Below are 17,908 nucleotides of genomic sequence, written 5' to 3' on the forward strand. Positions count from 1 at the left end.
GCGAACATTTTATTGGCCTGTCGGGATCTGGAGCAGCGAGTGGATTCGCAGTGGGCGCATGGGAATTGAACGCCTTGTTGCTTCTGCAGCTCCTCGGATGGGTATTTATACCAGTCTATATACGTTCTGGAGTATACACTATGCCTGAGTACTTATCAAAAAGATATGGAGGACATAGAATCCAAGTGTATTTTGCAGTTCTGTCCTTGATTTTGTACATCTTCACCAAACTGTCTGTAGACTTGTATTCGGGGGCACTGTTCATCCAAGAATCTTTGGGATGGAACCTATATTTGTCGGTAATTTTACTCATTGGAATGACTGCTCTCCTCACCGTGACGGGTGGATTAGTGGCGGTCATTTATACAGACACTCTCCAAGCTTTCCTCATGATTATAGGGGCTCTGACTTTGACCATTATAAGCTTTAAAGAAATCGGTGGATTTGAGGAAGTGAAAAGAAAATATATGCTTGCAACGCCCAACATCACTTCTATTTTGCTGACTTATAACTTTACCAATACTAACTCATGCCATGTCACACCGAAGCCGGACTCTCTCAAAATGCTCAGGGAACCAAACGACGAGGATGTTCCTTGGCCTGGATTTATCCTGGGCCAAACTCCGGCCTCGGTGTGGTACTGGTGTGCAGACCAAGTCATCGTGCAGAGGGTTTTGGCAGCAAAAAATATATCCCATGCCAAAGGTTCGACTCTCATGGCCGGCTTTTTGAAAATCTTGCCAATGTTTTTGATTGTCATCCCGGGAATGATATCGAGAATAATGTTCGTGGATGACATTGCTTGCATAAACCCCGAGCACTGCATGGAGGTGTGTGGGAGCAGAGCAGGGTGTTCAAATATTGCCTATCCCCGGTTGGTCATGAAGGTCCTTCCAGTTGGTTTGCGTGGACTCATGATGGCTGTAATGATTGCAGCTCTCATGAGTGATCTAGACTCTATATTTAACAGCGCAAGTACCATCTTCACTCTCGACATCTACAAATTTACCCGGAAAACCGCAACATCTCGAGAGCTCATGCTGGTCGGGAGGGTATTTGTAGCTTTTATGGTGGTCATCAGCATTGCCTGGGTCCCCATCATTGTGGAAATGCAGGGAGGCCAAATGTACCTGTACATTCAAGAGGTGGCAGACTACCTGACTCCTCCTGTTGCGGCTTTGTTCCTGCTGGGCATATTTTGGAAGCGATGCAATGAACAAGGAGCCTTTTATGGTGGGATGGTGGGTTTTGTGTTGGGATTCACCCGCCTTATTCTAGCCTTTGTTTACCGTGTCCCTGAATGCAATCTGCCAGATAACAGACCCAGCTTCATAAAAAACATCCACTACATGTACATCGCCACTGCTTTGTTCTGGATCACCGGCATCATTGCGGTCGTTGTCAGCCTTTTGACTCCACCACCGACTAAAGAGCAGATCAGGACCACCACATACTGGGCACTATCGAACAAGACCGAAAAAGAAAAGGCCAGCAAGGAGGATTCCTATAAAGAACATGACAAAAACGCCACGCCATGCGCCGATGATAACCTGAAACAAGTACTTCCAAATGGGAAGTCCGAGGATCATATTAAGACTATCCAAACTGAGGATGTTAATCTCCTAATGACTTACAAAGATGACTGTAACCCTGTTAGTTCATTAAGTGTCTCTGAAGCCGAGACACCGGTGGATTGTTACTCTAATGGGCAAGCGGCTCTTATGGGGCAACGTCCTCCAGAACTAAATAAGGAAGACCAGAGAAAATGCTCAAAGTTTTTAGACTGGTTCTGTGGCTATAAAAGCACCACCGGCAGCAAAAAAACCATGAAGGAAGAGGAGAAGGAGGATGAAGCCGCTTGTTTAAAAATGCTGGAAGAGAAACCTGCAGTCAGACGTGTTCTCAACACTGGACTGGTCTGTGTGTGCTCATTAGGCCTGTTCATGTTTATTTACTTCTCTTTGTAAGTTAGGTGACTTGCCTTCAGCAGCTCAAGGCTGGACAGCCGGGACTAATATGAACGCAAAACCTTTGTAGTAATGAACAAAATGTGGAGCTGCTCCGTATTCCGAGGTGGTGGTGGTTGTTGTTGTTGTTGTTTACTCAAAAAAGGCCTTTTATCAGCTCGTTAGTGACCACATTGAGCACTTATATATGTGAAATCCCTTAAGGATCTTGTCCAATGCTTATTTCTACCAAATATGTAATTTATTATTTAAAAGGAAAGTTTACAGGCAAGCAGAAAAAAATTAAGAGCAGGCTGCTGTACGTGGTCCAAAGGAGGAGAGACTTGGCGCACCAAACTGTAGCGGAGATTATATATATATATATATATATATATATATATATATATATATATATATATATATATATATACACACACGTGTGTGTACTTTAACGCAAGCTACACGGACTTTGCCTTAGTATTTAATCCCAAACAGACTGGTTTTCCCAGCTTATTTGTATATTTTATAACCTCATTTTTTGTTTTTTGAAAGTACTGGTCTTACTATATAGGCAACTTTTATTTGTTTTAATATTTGTGTGTGTGTGTATGTTTATTTTTTTTCTTTTATTGAAGAGCAAATCACATACTTGTCATTATTATTTTCTGTTGTACGGCTCTATGTTCCAGTCCTCCAGAGAATCATTGCATTTGGCCGGTATTATTTCTAATGTGCCTTTATTAAATTATGTCAAGTGTTTACGACGTCCCGGCTTCTTTCCAAAATATCCATCCTCATGCTATTGTGACGGGGTCTGAACTTTTTTACTGCAGGTCTAAAGGTAAATTTGAGGCCGCACTCAATGCTGGGATCAGAAGGAGTAATGGAGAATGTGTAGGGACGGAAGATGTCTCCAAAATCTGAAAGTGTCACATGTTTAAATTCATGTTAGGGAATTTTCAAATGAGTGTGCTCTATATACACTGTGCTACATCCCTGTATGATTGATTGTTTTTCTGCCTACTTAGATCAGCATTATCTTTGACTGCATGTAGTTCTGTATAAAGTATCGGAACGTAATGCAGATGTGTCCTCCTCCTACATCTTTGCTGCAGTCACAACAAACAACCGTTCTTGGGCCCTCATTCCGAGATGATCGTAGCTGTGCTAAATTTAGCACAGCTACGATCCGATCATTCACACTGACATGCGGGGGGACGCCAAGCACAGGGCTAGTACGCCCCGCATGTCAGTGCCGGACCCCCCCCCCCGCAGAAGTGCAAAGGCATCGCACAGCGGCGATGCCTTTGCACTTCCAGAGTAGCTCCTGGCCAGCGCAGCTTTAGCAAGCTGGCCGGGAGCTACTCGTCGCTCCCCGGCCCGCAGCGGCTGCGTATGATGTCACGCAGCCGCTGCGGACCACTCCCCGCACGGTCTGGCCACGCCTGCATTGGCCGGACCGTGCCCACGAAAACGAAGGCCAAACGCCGCCGTTCTGCTCCCTCCCGCCCAGCGACCGCCTCTGCCTGTCAATTAGGCAGAGGCGATCGCAGCCCCGCTACGGCCTTCGGCCATCTGGTATGCCGGCACATGCGCAGTGGGAACCCGTTCGCTCGGTTGCGATAAAAAGCAGCGAGCGAACGGGTCAGAATGACCCACTTAGTACAACCGGTCCTGTGCAGCTTTTGCTTGTGTCGGGGCGTCTTTACAGAAATTGCGCCTTAGTCGCAACACGATGCAACTAGGACGCACAAGGAGACGGTGCTTATTAATTTGCTATGTGACCCTTGTATATCTGTATGCGACTTAGTCTCGGCGTCTGCTTACAAAATTGCAGCAATGTTATTCCACGCCTAGCTCTGTTGTGCTTCGTATACAGCCTATATTGTACAAGTGTCTCATTTCAAATTAATTCTGCGCAGTCTCCTGGTGCGTCCTAGTCTAGAATTCATTCTAGCACCCTGCTTCTGTCACAACCCCTGCAGTCTTCTTGTCTGCCTGGGGTGTCACTCTCTGCTTCTCAGCACTGAGATACAGACCATAGTGCTAAAAGCACCAGAGCAGAGGGTGATACACCAGGCAGGAAAGAGGAACTGCACAGGTTGTGGCAGGTGCAGGGCGCTAGAATGAACACTACTAGTCGCATGGTGTTTTGGCAAAAAGACACCCGACGCTAAAGGAGTTGGCCGGACCTGTCGGCCCACTCACACCAGACTTCTCCCGCTGCATGGCGTATTACGGTAAGATGTATGAGGACACATCTGTATATCGCTATCCAAGTTACCCACGCCCTTAACAAATTAAAGGATGACTGATGGGAATTGTGCAACGAAAATTTTAATAAAAATAACTTCAAACATTCAACTTTCGCATCAATGAGCAGATCTCTTCTGTAGGCTTCAAACTGCATCAGTTATAAATGACCAGCCAATCAGCTTCCTAACTGCCATGTTACAGGCTGTGTTTAAAAAATGACAGGAGCTGATTGGCTGGTCATTTATCACTCTTTGGGGTCGATTCTATTCGGCAACTAATGAATAGCGCCGGGAATTAGCTCCCGACGCTATTCAATTCAGCAACTAATTACCTGCAATTGTCGGGAATTCTTCTCTCATCCCCGGGGGATGAGAAGAGAAACCCGACAAAAGTGCTGCCTCGCGGCCGGCGCGAGGCTGATTCTGTCGGGAATCAGCCTCGCGCCGGGGAGTTAAGTCGGAGAATGCCCGTTCTCCCGACAATTCAACCTGTTTTGTCGGCGAGAACGGGCCATCGCCGACGTAACTAGTTGCTGAATTGAATAGCGTCGGGAGCTAATTCCTGGCGCTATTCATTAGTTGCCGAATAGAATCGACCCCTTTGGGGGAGATTCAACTGTCTGAAAAGTCAGTTGGGAGTCTGTTTTTTCCTATCTAGTAGACAGGAAAAAACAGACACCCAACCGACTTTTCAAACATTTGAATCTCCCCCATTATCTGTCTAAAGCTTAATACATTTGGGCCTCAGAACTTTACAGCGGAGGTGTTTAAAGAAAATTCTCTCCATTTTTTTTACATCAGGCGTTCTTTTAATTTCAGCATTTTTCATTCAAGTGTCAAGTTCTCTACTACAGCTAAAATCTGCTTGATGGGGTGTACAGTGCGAGTTGGCGCTGAAAGTACTTATTTGCTTTTACAATGTAAAAGACAAATAGGGCTATATTTATAAAATGGCAGCTTTTCAGTGCTGCTATTGTATTTGTTTTTAAACCGCGAGCATAATAAATGCACAAAGAACCTGATTTTGCATTTCATCACTGCTGTTTTAACTGCAGAGGGTGAAAATGCTGACTATTTGCGTCTTTGAAAAGCAGCCGTTTAGTAAATACAGCCCACAAATTCAAACTCATAAGTCATATGTACACCTGTTTAATGTGCACCCAGATTTACTCAGAACTTTACACTTTGATCTCATTGTAATGATTAAAATGTGAACTACATTTAGCAGCAATCTCGCGTTTAACGTGATAAATGGCGAGTTTAGTGTTCCATACCACTTTTGCCTGCTAATTCATGTGCTCTGTGACTGTGGCTGCTATGGTGATCCAATGACACTGTGCAGGATTATTAATCGTTTGTTAATACCAACATTATTTCAAAACCTACGACAGTGATAATAGATTATAATTTAAAATAAATTTAAATAAAATCGGACAGCTTTAATGAACACAGACCTGGCCACTTTTATTAACTTAATTTTCCGAGGTTCTGGACCCATATTTTCACATGAGTTTTGATTGTAATAATGTGGATGTAACATGGAAGAATGAACCGTTTGTTAAAAAAACAAAACAAACACTAGTGGACACGTATGTATGGGGTTGGGTTTGTGTGAGGTCACCATACCGACGCCGCGATCCCGGCGATTAGGGGTGGGGGTGCATAGGGACCTATTTACTAAGCCTTGGAAAGCGATAAAGTACCAACCAACCAGCTCCTAACTGTTCTTTTTCAAACACAGCCTGTAACATGAGTTAGGAGCTTGCTGACTTATACTTTATCTCTCCACTTTCTCTCCAAGGTGTCTATTTACTAAGCCTTGGATGGAGATAGAGGAGAGAGCTAAAGTACCAGCCAATCAGCTCCTAACTGCCATGTTACTGCCTGTGTTTGAAAAATAGCTATTTGGATCTGAGCGGCTGGTACTTTAGCTCTGTGCGGAGCTAGTCTCTCATTCCTTTCATGGACGCCACTGAGAAAATGAGGCAATGGTTTATGTAATGGCATATTGAACACAAATGCTGTGGTAATTAGATTTACTGATCTGCAGGAGGATGCTACGTTTCCAATATTCAGTGTCGGCAAAGTTTTGTCAACGGCTTTATGCTGGCAGGATACTAATATTGCTTAAACCATTGTAACTGTGTTGGCAGTAGTGTAAACATGACCGGTCTTACACTTGTACTGCTGACACAGTTACAATGGTTTAAGTAACACTAGTACTGAGCCGGCATAGTGTGCTCTACATCAAGCCGCCGACACACTAGTTGTTGACATTGGGACTGTGAACCGTACCCATTCTGATCAGCCATGTAATTGAAGCACACATGCGTCTGAATATGTATTTCATATGATGTCCGATTTACATGACTGATGTAGTAACTACAGATGTACCCATAACTACTATGACACTAGGTTTTATTACTTCACCTTATTCTTTCTTATTTTATTGTAAGATAAGTCCTGACTGGATGCTGTAGGAGAAGGTTTAGTATGAAATTCCTACTATCAAAATCCCAACAAGGTCAAAATCCCGACATTTAAAATGTCGACATGTCAAAAAGTCGACACAGGTTTGTTTTTTGTGTGTGTGTGTATCGATATGGACACCGTATAAGTGTACCGCGTGGCCATGCTTTGGGCACACTATTATATTCTCCCTCCAGGTCCATTAGGATGGTAAAGTATGAACAAGTTGGTTTCAATGAAAAACTTATGTCGACTTTTTGACCTGTTGACATTTTAAATGTCTGTATTTTGACGTAGTCAGTCAATGGTTGTCAGTATTTTGACCGTAGGGATTTTGATTGTAGGTAAATTGACCGCATCCCGTAGGAGACGGCATATGTGTTCTATTGAATATGATTAAGAAACGTGTACAAAGAACACGTAAGCGTCACTACACCTAGAATACAAGTTCTCTTGCATAAAAGAGGGAGAGAGACTCATCCAAATTTACTATAAATCATCCCGTTGACACACGATAATGTCCTTTTTTTTTTTTTTTTTTTAAAGCCGACAATGGGACTTGCCACTTAACTGACGCTTTTTCACTTCTAAACCGTTAATAACATTGTTTTAAAATGTAATAATAGTTTAAAGGTTGTGGTTTTTTTTTTTTTTTTTTTAACGTATTATATTATGCACATCTGTAAAACGGATCTCCTCATCAAAAATTGGGGGACAGCGCTGGGGCGATCTGACCATACCAGTTAAGAGACTCCTAGGGGTCACTTCAATTAGATGCGTGTTTGCAAAAGTAAGCTCGCATTCTTTGTAGCAAAGCAGTGCCCCTCCCCGCAGGCCAAACCTCTCTCTCCTTGCGGCTTACTTGTCAGACGGGCTGGCAGTCGTTTGTTCGGGATCCCTGCGGTCAGGATTCTGGCGCCGGGCTTGTGCCACTTATCGGGATACCGGTGTCGGCATTCTGAGTAATGTCTGTATTTCCACTGCCGCGATCCTGACCGATTCCCCTTAAAAGGTGTCAAATTTACTGATTTTTGCACTTGTTAACAGTGGGAGAATGATAGCCAGCCAGTGTTTTTCATCAAATTCTAGTCTTTCTAGCATTTTACAGAGGGTACAGAAAAAATGTTTCATGTAATTTTTTTTTTTTTTGTAAAGCCTGTTATATGTAATTACTTGGGAGTTGCAGCAGTTCCATGTAAATTTATTGTTTTTCTTTTTTTATCTTTTTGAGAAGTTGCCTATACAATACATGTAAGGCCCTGGTTGATTCAGCAGACACAAGCAGTAAACACACTGGGATCACAAACTCTACAGCTGTAGTATGGGGTGTAGTATTGTATGCCGGCGGCCGGGCTCCTGGCGACCAGCATACCGGCGCCGGAATCATGACCGCCGCATACCAACAGCGTGGCGAGCGCAAATGAGCCCCTTGCGGGCTCGTTGCACTCGCCACACTGTGGCCACGGTTCTCCCTCCAGGGGGGTCGTGGACCCCCAAGAGGTGGATAAAGTGTCGGGATTCCGGCGCCGGGATATCGACAGCCGGCAAACTGAAGACCACCCGTAGTATGATGCCGCATCTGTGTTAGGCACAAACTCTTATCAATGAAACGTTTGTAATCGTGTGACATTGTACTACATACTGGGCCTAATTCAGACCTGATCGCACCTCTGCGAATTTGCAGAAGTTTGCGATCAAATAGTCGCCATCCAGACAGAGTGAGATTCGGGTGTGGTATTGAAAGTCGACAGTAACTAGGTCGACAATGTCTAGGTGGACCACTATTGGTCGACAGTAACTAGGTCGACAGGGTGTCAAGGTCGACAGGGTCTTTAGATCGACATGTTCTAGGTCGACAGGTCAAAAGGTCGACATGAGTTTTCATGTTATTTTGGTGTCGTTTTCTTCGTAGAGTGACCGGGAACCCCAATTAGTGCACCGCGTCCCATCGCATGGCTCGCTTCACTTGCCATGCTTCGGGCATGGTGCCTTCGCTCCGCTACCACTTCGCTCGGCACAGATTACCGTTCCAATTGTAGTCCACGTGGATCGTTAAGTATGAAAAGGTTCAAAAAAATAAAAAATTGTGAAAAACTCATGTCGACCTTTTGACATGTCGACCTAAAGACCCTGTCGACTTAGACACCTTGTCGACCAATAGTGGTCGACCTAGACATTGTCGACCTAGTTACTGTCGACTTTCAGTCCGGATCCCGTGAGATTCTGCCCCGTGCAAGTCTGCGAACACCGTGCAAAAAATCTTTGTAAATGCCGGTCAGCTGCAAATCCGTTTGCAACTCACCATCAAATGATTTTTCCGGTCTCTAGGTTGACAAGACTTGGGTCGACAGTGTCTAGGTCGACCACGATTGGTCGACAGGATCTCTAGGTTGACATGTTCTAGGTCAAAAGGTAATTTATTTTTTTTAAACTTTTTCATACTTTACGATCCACGTAGACTACGATTGGGAACGGTAAGGGGATGCGGTGTACTAATTGGGGTTCCCGGTCACTGTACGGCGAAAACGACACCAAAAAAGATTCAAAAACTCATGTCGACCTGCATGCGCAGTCGATCGATAATCGTCCGCCTGGCGAATTCACACATCAGCGATAAGGTCTGAAATAGGCCCATAGTGCATTATAAGTGATTTTTTTATTTTCCTATTTTCATCTCCATGCTCACGTAATAGGAACCTGCTCAGCCGTGCGACATCTTTTGCCGTACAGGAGTCTACGAATGAACACTAACTGCAATGGAACCCCCAAGCAGATATTATCCATATATATATATGTAAAGGCCCCCATGCATCAGCAATGGATTGTGGCAATTTGACGATTTTGTGATGCTTATCCCAAATCATCGCAAATGTATGGGCTTCCCCAATTGACGATTGCGATCAAAAAGTGATTGCCTTTGAAGATTGTCCAACCTGTTGGACAATCTGCGATAGATCGGACGATTGCTAATGTATGGTGGCAATCAGTCTTTTGTGCTACCGTTCCAATAATCCTATAATTCTTCCACTGCTGTCAGTCACTGCATTTAGGTGATATATCAGTGGCAAACGTAGAAATTCTAGAGGAGCGTTTCCAAATGCAATCCATAATCTCCCACTCTGCAGAGCAAGTTCAGGAGTTTGGGGGAGTGGTAGAAGAACCTAGTAACGACCCTGAACATTGGTACTTTTTATACAATGGATACTGTATGGCATACAGTATTAATATTTAACACTGTAGGTGGTCTATAGTAATGGCAGTATCAAACACATTTAAACAATGTAAATAAGATAAGTGTTCATGAAAAGGTTAAACATACACAAACATAATATAACTAGTAGTAGACAGAAGTGCACTTTGTAAGCACACATTCTCCCACCTCATGGAAAGGCTTCCGTCTCTTCTTCCTGGCAGCTACCTTCATATTTGAATCATTGCTATTGTTATAATTTGAACCACTTGCCAAGAGGAGGGGGGTTTCCAGGCAACTAGAACCCCCCCCCCCCCCGCCCCACTGCGTTTGCCGATGATGTATGGGCACTTTCACGATTTGCAGATCCAATGTGAAAATCAAAAATATCTGCAAATCGCTGGTAAATATCTAGTGTATGGGTGCAGTTTGCAAGGCTGGGAATTCGTACAATCGTGTACTGTATGTGTATGTCTATACTTGTTAACCAATCTTTCATCTTAAGGGGGAAGTTCCATAGTTTCTAAAAAGTATAAACAGCTATTGGAGCAGATGTATTAAGCCTAGAGAAGGGATAAAGAAGTGATAAGTGCAAGGTGCTAATGCTCCAGCCAATCCGCTCCTAAAGAGCCCTACACACTGGACGACATTTTAGAAAGATATGAAAGATATAGTTAAAAAAGAACGATATATTTTTCATATCATTCAGTGTGGAGGCACAGACGATGAACGACGCGCGTCCCCGTAGTCGTTCATAGTTTATCATTACAAGCCAGTTTCTATGATACCGATATTTGCAATGTCAAATCGTTCAGTTTGCATTCAAAAAATCGTTTGTTCATCATTCAAATCTCCCACATCAGTGTGTAGGGCCCTCAACTGTCATTTTTTAAATCAATAATGATTGGCTGGTGCGTTCTCACCTTGCGTTTATCACTGGTTTATCCCTTTTCTTGCCATTCTCCAGGTTAATACATCTGCCCCATTGTTTGTAAAACATTAATAATCCTATTCCTGATCTGATTGTCTGTAGTTCCACAAATCCGATTACATAGTAAAGTAAAGTGTGGCGGCTTATCAATCTGAATTTAAACACCCCACTATTAAGAGCTCTAAGGCGTCTGTACAGTAATCCGTTGGAGAGAGATAAAGTACCAGCCAATCCGCTCCTAGCTACGTTTGGTATGTAATACTGGCGGTTGGGATGCCAGTGTCACATGACCGACAGCGGCATCCTGACATTAAAGGTCCCGACAGCGGACTGGCTAAGTATTTTAACTCCACCCCCCGCGCCCCCAACCACTCCCCGGTCCCTAACCCATACCCTGATACTTATCTTTGGGCTGTCGGGATGCCGAATGCATCACCCTAGCCGCCATGTTACAGGCTGTGTTTGAAAAATGACAGTAGCTGATTAGCTGGTAGTTTATCGCCGCCCACTTTATCTCTCGCTAAGGCTTAGTACATAGACCCCGAAGTTGCATGGAGCAGAGAATGCAGGAGTCATGGGCCAGGCATGGTTATACAGCATTGTAATACATTGGAAAATCTTCCGCTTGTTACACTTTGTATAAGACTTTTGTGATGTCTCCCATTTTTCGCCACCAAATGCTTTCCCTTATAAGCCATATGTTCGATGTTGTGGTCAAAGCATACGCCGCCATGTGTTACCGGGAGTGATTGCTGGAATACTAAGAAATATATATTGTTTCTTTATTGTTGTCTATTTAATACTGTAGAATTGTTAATAGTATTTTCTGTCCATTTTTACTCTGTGGACTATTTCTTGTGATACAGTTTCCAGAAACCTGAGTAATTTGTATCACTGATGTTATTGTAGAGTAAGAAATCTCTTTGTTTCCTTAAGTGCCCAATTAAAAACTTTTTATTCACCATGTGGCCCGCGTCACCGGGCTCTGTTATTCTTGGCGCTTTCTCCGCGATAGCTGAATGTGACGGGTGTTTGTTTATTGGAGGCAGCCATTTTGTTGCGGAACTAGTATTTATGACCAAGTGGGAGATTTATCAAACCTTCCAAAAAGTGGAGAAGTATACCAGTATTTAAGTTGCCCATAGCAATCAGCTTCTTCCTGTCATTTCCTGGAATGCACTTGATCAGTGTTGGCTGCAGTCTGATTGGTTGCCTGGGGCAACTTCTTCACTCTTTAGAAAATTTCATACATTTCCCCCCCCCATGACTCCTGTCGGCGACTAGCGTAATCGGCAAGGCACTGTATATTTATTACCATTTCTTTTTATAGCGCAGACATATTCCGCAGCGCTTTACAGGGGATATTTAGCCATACACATCAGTCCCTGCCCTAGTGGAAGTTACAATCTATATTCCGTATTTTTGGATTGTGATAGGAAACCCATGCAAGCACGGGGAGAATATACAAACTCCACACACGACCATGGTGGGAATCGAACCTATGACCACAGTGCTGTGAGGCAGCAATGCTAACCATTACACCGTCCATGTATAAGACATGGCCAGAGCCGGCCCTAGCCAATATGATGCCCTAGGCAAGATTTTGGCTGGTGCCCCCTAGCACCACCGCTGGTTCTGCCTCTGACCTTGCACCTCTTTCCCAGCACCAGCACCCCTCATCCATAGCAGTCCATATTTTGGGGTTTGTACCCCCTATATTTTAAATAGGAACAGTTCGCACATTTGGCGCACAGCCCAAATAGGGTGTGTTTTTGCTGGCAAGGGGCATGGCCACACAATAGTAACCCCAATTCCAATTACGCCACACAGTACTGCAACTTTATTCACATTTGATCATGCGATAGTGTCCAGAATTCATATTACATCCCACAGTAGTGTCACTTTACCTTATAAACGTTGCTCCTCACAGTAGAGCCCCTTATTCACATGACATCACACTGAATTGCTCCTTATTCACATTACACCACACCCTATTGCTCTTTATTCACATTAGACGACACAGTAGTGCCCTTTCTATACGTAACGCTACATAGTAGAGCATCTTATACACATAATGCCACACAGTAATGCCCCTTACACATATGAGACACATTATTAATGTCCTTATAAGCATAATGCGCCTTACACATTATGACAACTTTTATTAATGCCCTTTTACACATAATGTCCCTTACACATATGCCGCACATTATTAATACCCTTATACACATAATGACACACATAGTGCCCCCTACACGTTTGCTGCACATTATTAGTGCCCCTATACACATAATGACACACATACAGTAGTACCCTGTTACACATATGCCGCACATTATTAATGCCCTTATACACATAATGACATACATAGTGCCCCTTACACATATGTTGCACATTATTAATGCATTTTTACATGACACACATAATGCTCCTGTTACCTCCTCCTCTGCTTGAATACAGATGTGTCCTCATAAATCTTGCCTCAATGCTAATGTCGGGCATATATTTTTTTAATGAAAATGCATCTTATTTGCATTGCTATGTGGCTAGGATGCACAAGCAGCTTCTGCTGATTAAAATGATATGCAGCATGCCTATATACTGTGGGAGACTGTGGCTGTATCTGCATATGAAATGCTACACACAGAATATAGGCATGCCGCATATCATTTTAATCGGCAAAAGCCAAATGCCCTAGGCAATTGCCTAGTTTGCCTATGCCTATGGCCGGCTCTGGACATGGCTGCCTTTTTAATGAATCAGTGACTTGTTTCTTTTTGTTGGTTCAACCTATACAAATAATTAGCACAACTTCACAATCTCACCAGTTTGACTTCCCACTAAAAAAAAAATAAGTGACCCCCATTCATATTTATGCATGTAAGTCTGTATTGTGACTTTCAGACATACGACCCGGGTTTTTGCTTGCTCCCCCCCCCCCCCCCCTTTCAAACTATGCCTAATGGGGTGATTCCGAGTTGATCGTAGCCCTGCAAAATTTTGCAGGGCTACGATCATGGCCATAGAAATGCGGGGGGGACGCCAAGCACAGGGCTATCCCGCCCGCATGTCAGTGCCCCATCCCCCCCCCCCCCCTGCAGAAGTGCAAAAGCATCACACAGCGGTGCTTTTGCACTTTAGGAGTAGCTCCCGACCAGCGCGGCTTTAGCGTGCTGGCCGGGAGGTACTCGTCGCTCCCCGGCCCGCAGCGGCTGCGTGTGACGTCACGCAGCCGCTGCGGCCCTCCCCCTGCACGGTCCGGCTCGCCCCCCGCACGGGCCGGCCACGCCTGCGTTGGCCGGACCGCGCCCATGAAACGGCTGCAAAATGCCGCCGTTCCGCCCCCCCTGCCCAGCGACCGCCTCTGCCTGTCAATCAGGCAGAGGCGATCGTAGCGCAGCGACTGCCTTCAGCCGTCTGGCATGCACCGGCGCACTGCGGCACCGGCGCATGCACAGTTCTGACCCGATCGCACCACTGCGATAAACTGCAGCGTGCGATCTGGTCAGAATGACCCCCTGAGTCCAAAGAAATTCACAGGTTGACCCCTTTCAGACCTAAGCCGGGTCTGCCCTGGCATTCTACAGTTTCATATGTATTTGTATGCTAGCGCTGCTGGAGAGCTAACCGGGGAGATTAGTGATTGATGAGGACAGACTTCAAGATAGCTATTTGCCTATTTGGATGCCCACACACTGGGTTTACTGTAAAGGAGCTAGCCTGGAGCGGGAAAGATCCAGGACACTACATGGAATCTTAGAAATACCCACCCTGTGTAATCTGTCAGCACAGTTTTCAAGTACAAATAGCCAGTGCAGTTTCCCGCCTCTGTCATTGACCAGCGGTGGCGGAAGTGAGCTACTGTAGGCTGCCTGAATGCAGTATCTGTCAGCTGGAGAGTAGCGCAGGCAGCGGGGCACACCGCTGACTGAGGACAGCGCCTAAGGGGGAATGCGCTGACAGCAGCCCAACCTCCTACAGGCAGCCCTGAGAGGCCAATTAGAGGTTTCTAGGTACAACCTGGGAGTAAAATGGCTGGTCGCACCATTCAGACTCAAGCTGAGTTGTCGTCCCGGGAAAAACCCTTGTCAAGAACAGGGGCGCAGATCCAGGAACATGTTTGGTGCCTTTCACATATAAGTACGAGTCCTGGGTAATTTTGCCAATTCCCAGCAAAATCCAGGATTTCCCTTTTATGTCCGAAAGTGTTATGAGGCTGTAGGTCATGGAAAACACTGTAGCATAGCATTTCGTATGCAGATACAGCTGCAGTCGCATACAGAATACAGGCATGCCACATAATTGGGTGGTCTTCAGTATGCCGGCTGTCGGGATCCCGGCGCACAGTATACCGGCGCCGGGATCCCGGCAGCCGGCATACCGACACTTATTCTCCCTTGTGGGGGTCCACGACCCCCCTGGAGGAAGAATAAAATAGCGTGGCGCGCCACCGTGCCCGCAAGGGGCTCATTTGCGCTCGCCACACTGTCGGTAAGCCGGCGGTCGGTCTCCCGGCGCCGGTATGCTGGTCGCCGGGAGCCCGACCGCCGGCAGACCGTACTACACCCCACATAATCAAACACTTGTGCGTCTTATTCACATAGCAATGCGAAAAAGACAAATTTTTGGCAAAAAAACCCAAAAAACAGACACCTGACGTACTGGCTCAGTCACACCGGGAATCTCGCGGTGCATGGCGTGTTGGGGCTAGATGTGTGAGGACACAACTAGAAGAGATTATAAAATGCTCTAGGATGAGCATTGGCATTGACTATAGACCAGTCTTGCAATGCATTTAGATAAAACATTAAAAATGTCATTAGATTAATTCCTCTAGTGGCACCTTAATCCCAGTAAGCAGAAAATCTCACAGAGTCATAAAAAAAATTGGTGCCATTTAACCGCTGCTTTGCGTCCGCACCTACACGGCCCCCTAAATTGATAGCAATGTGCCGCACTGCACATATAGCCAGTTACAGTAATGCCAGCTTTGCAGGTTTTTCTGCGCACCTCTATGGGGTACGAGGCAACACCTGCAACGTAGATGGATGCCAGTTACCATTCTGGAATGGTAAATTGCACCCAGATTGCTGAATTGAATTCTTCCACATATCTCTCGTCTAATTTTTTATAGACCTATTTTATAAATAAGTAATATAATAATTTTGTGGTGGTAATATTTGTCGCAAGGTAGAGAGTGCTACAAAAGTCTGACCAGATGGTGAAATTGAATTAGACTTCTCTAATATTGGAAATAAATACTGTGACTTGTCTAAAAGCAACATAAACCGTGAAGGAGGCGATCGGCGCCTTAAGCTTTATAGACAGAATGAGTACGATTAGTAATTACCACCTGTGAGCGTTTTGCTTCGTCCAAATATAACTGTACGCAAAAAACTCTACCAAAATTAGGAGGCAAGAGTCCCTAATTATGGCAGTCACTCAGCGAGTCCCAAGGACACATGCTCTTAGTCAACGCTCTAAGGATTTATGTTGATTGAAATGAACTGCAACAACCATCTATGGGGGTAATTCCAAGTTGATCGCAGCAGGAAATTTTTTAGCAGTTGGGCAAAACCATGTGCACTGCAGGTGTGGCAGATATAACATGTGCAGAGAGAGTTAGATTTGGGTGGGTTATTTTGTTTCTGTGCAGGGTAAATACTGGCTGCTTTATTTTTACACTGCAAATTAGATTGCAGATTGAACACACCCCACCCAAATCTAACTCTCTCTGCACATGTTAGATCTGCCTCCCCTGCAGTGCACATGGTTTTGCCCAATTGCTAACAGAATTCCTGCTGCGATCAACTTGGAATTACCCCCTATAATCAATGCCAGTGCTTACACTCATACAGCTCTTTGTATTTCCTATGTGACATTTCCCTGTATACTACTGAATTTTAAAATTGCTGGTCCTAATATACGTTCTACAGTAGCTGGCAGTCGTACAGCGTTTTGTGAACCAAAACAGAGATTATTTTAGAGTCGCTTTGTTCTAGCTGGCGGGAGAATTAGATGCAATGAGTGAAGTGACGGAAGTCTGGAAAGAACAAACACTGCGTGGATTTGGGTGTAGAACGTTTGAGGAGGTCACAAACTACTAGGGTGCTTTTATTTTATTAATTAATATCTGGATTAATGGGTTCAAAATCTTTATTTAAAGTAGTAAAGACTGAGGGCCTAATTCAGCATGGATCGCTATTCAGAGAATTTGCGAATGGATCGATTTATCGAACATGCGTAGCGTTTGCATTGTGCACGCGTCAGGGGTAATAGCAACAGAAATTGCGAACAGATTGTAATCGTAATGTAGCCGCTGTTTGACTGACAGGAAGTTTTTGGGGAGGGTCTCTGACGTCAGTGCAGACCGCTTTCATCCCATCTCGGTTCCAGATTAGTGGAAGCCTCCGACCTACTCAGACCTAATTTGCTCAGACGGCAACGTTTCTTTGAAGTTCCAGAAATTGCGTATGCATCTGCGAGTGGCTAGTGATCGGCGATGCATTTGCAATTTTGCACGGGGTGGCGCCTTTCTCCTCACAGACAACTGCAATTTCTCTGAATAGCGATCCATGCTGAATTAGACCCCGAGTTCGGTATATTTGCAGCTTGCTTTCCGGTTTACCGTTTAGGGGTGTACATGGGGACCCAACGCAATAGCCATCGTAATTCCTCTCACTGGAAAGTTATTATGACCGCTAAACCTCTTTGGTGCATAAAAACATCTTAGAACATGTTTTACGAAAGACATACCATAAACACAGCGTGTATTTACCTGGTCCATGTGTCTGGGCCTGTTTATGAATACCTGTACATAGGGAAATGTATTTTAATTTCTTTGCTATTTATTTTGTTAATGAGGTTTTATAAAGTGCAAACAAGGCTCTTACTGCATCATATGACACATTTAAAGCTTGTTCAAATATTAGGTCATGTTCTTTGTGAAATAGTTTCTAAACACTTGTCCCGCCACCTGATTATAACGCCAGACATTTGTGGCAGAGGAACAGGACAGAAAAGCAAGCAAAAAAATTATAAGAAAAAAATAAGAAAAACAAACAAACCACGAGCTATATGTAAAAATTGAATGTTGGGACATGACAAAGGATCTAAT

General features: G+C 44.5%; 2 protein-coding genes across 3 annotated transcripts in view; both read left to right on the forward strand.

Annotated features, from left to right (window-relative positions):
- MRPS6 (mitochondrial ribosomal protein S6) overlaps window positions 1–17,908 on the forward strand; it is a 121,622-nt gene that overhangs the window by 62,818 nt on the left and 40,896 nt on the right. Inside the window, exon 1 of one of the 2 annotated variants that reach the window (XM_063956518.1) lies at window positions 6,740–6,774. The exons of the other annotated variant lie outside the window; for it this stretch is intronic. Coding sequence (XP_063812588.1) covers window positions 6,755–6,774 — 20 coding nt within the window. The 5' untranslated portion in view covers window positions 6,740–6,754. Of the gene's footprint in view, window positions 1–6,739; window positions 6,775–17,908 lie in introns of those variants that run through there. 2 annotated transcript variants of the gene reach the window in all.
- Window positions 7–2,705, forward strand: SLC5A3 (solute carrier family 5 member 3). Its single transcript, XM_063956517.1, has one exon. The coding sequence runs from the start codon at window positions 141–143 to the stop codon at window positions 1,965–1,967; it is 1,827 nt and encodes a 608-aa protein (XP_063812587.1). The 5' UTR covers window positions 7–140; the 3' UTR covers window positions 1,968–2,705.

This window comes from Pseudophryne corroboree, chromosome 2, assembly GCF_028390025.1.
Source record: "Pseudophryne corroboree isolate aPseCor3 chromosome 2, aPseCor3.hap2, whole genome shotgun sequence".
Classification (NCBI taxonomy): Eukaryota; Metazoa; Chordata; class Amphibia; order Anura; family Myobatrachidae; genus Pseudophryne; species Pseudophryne corroboree.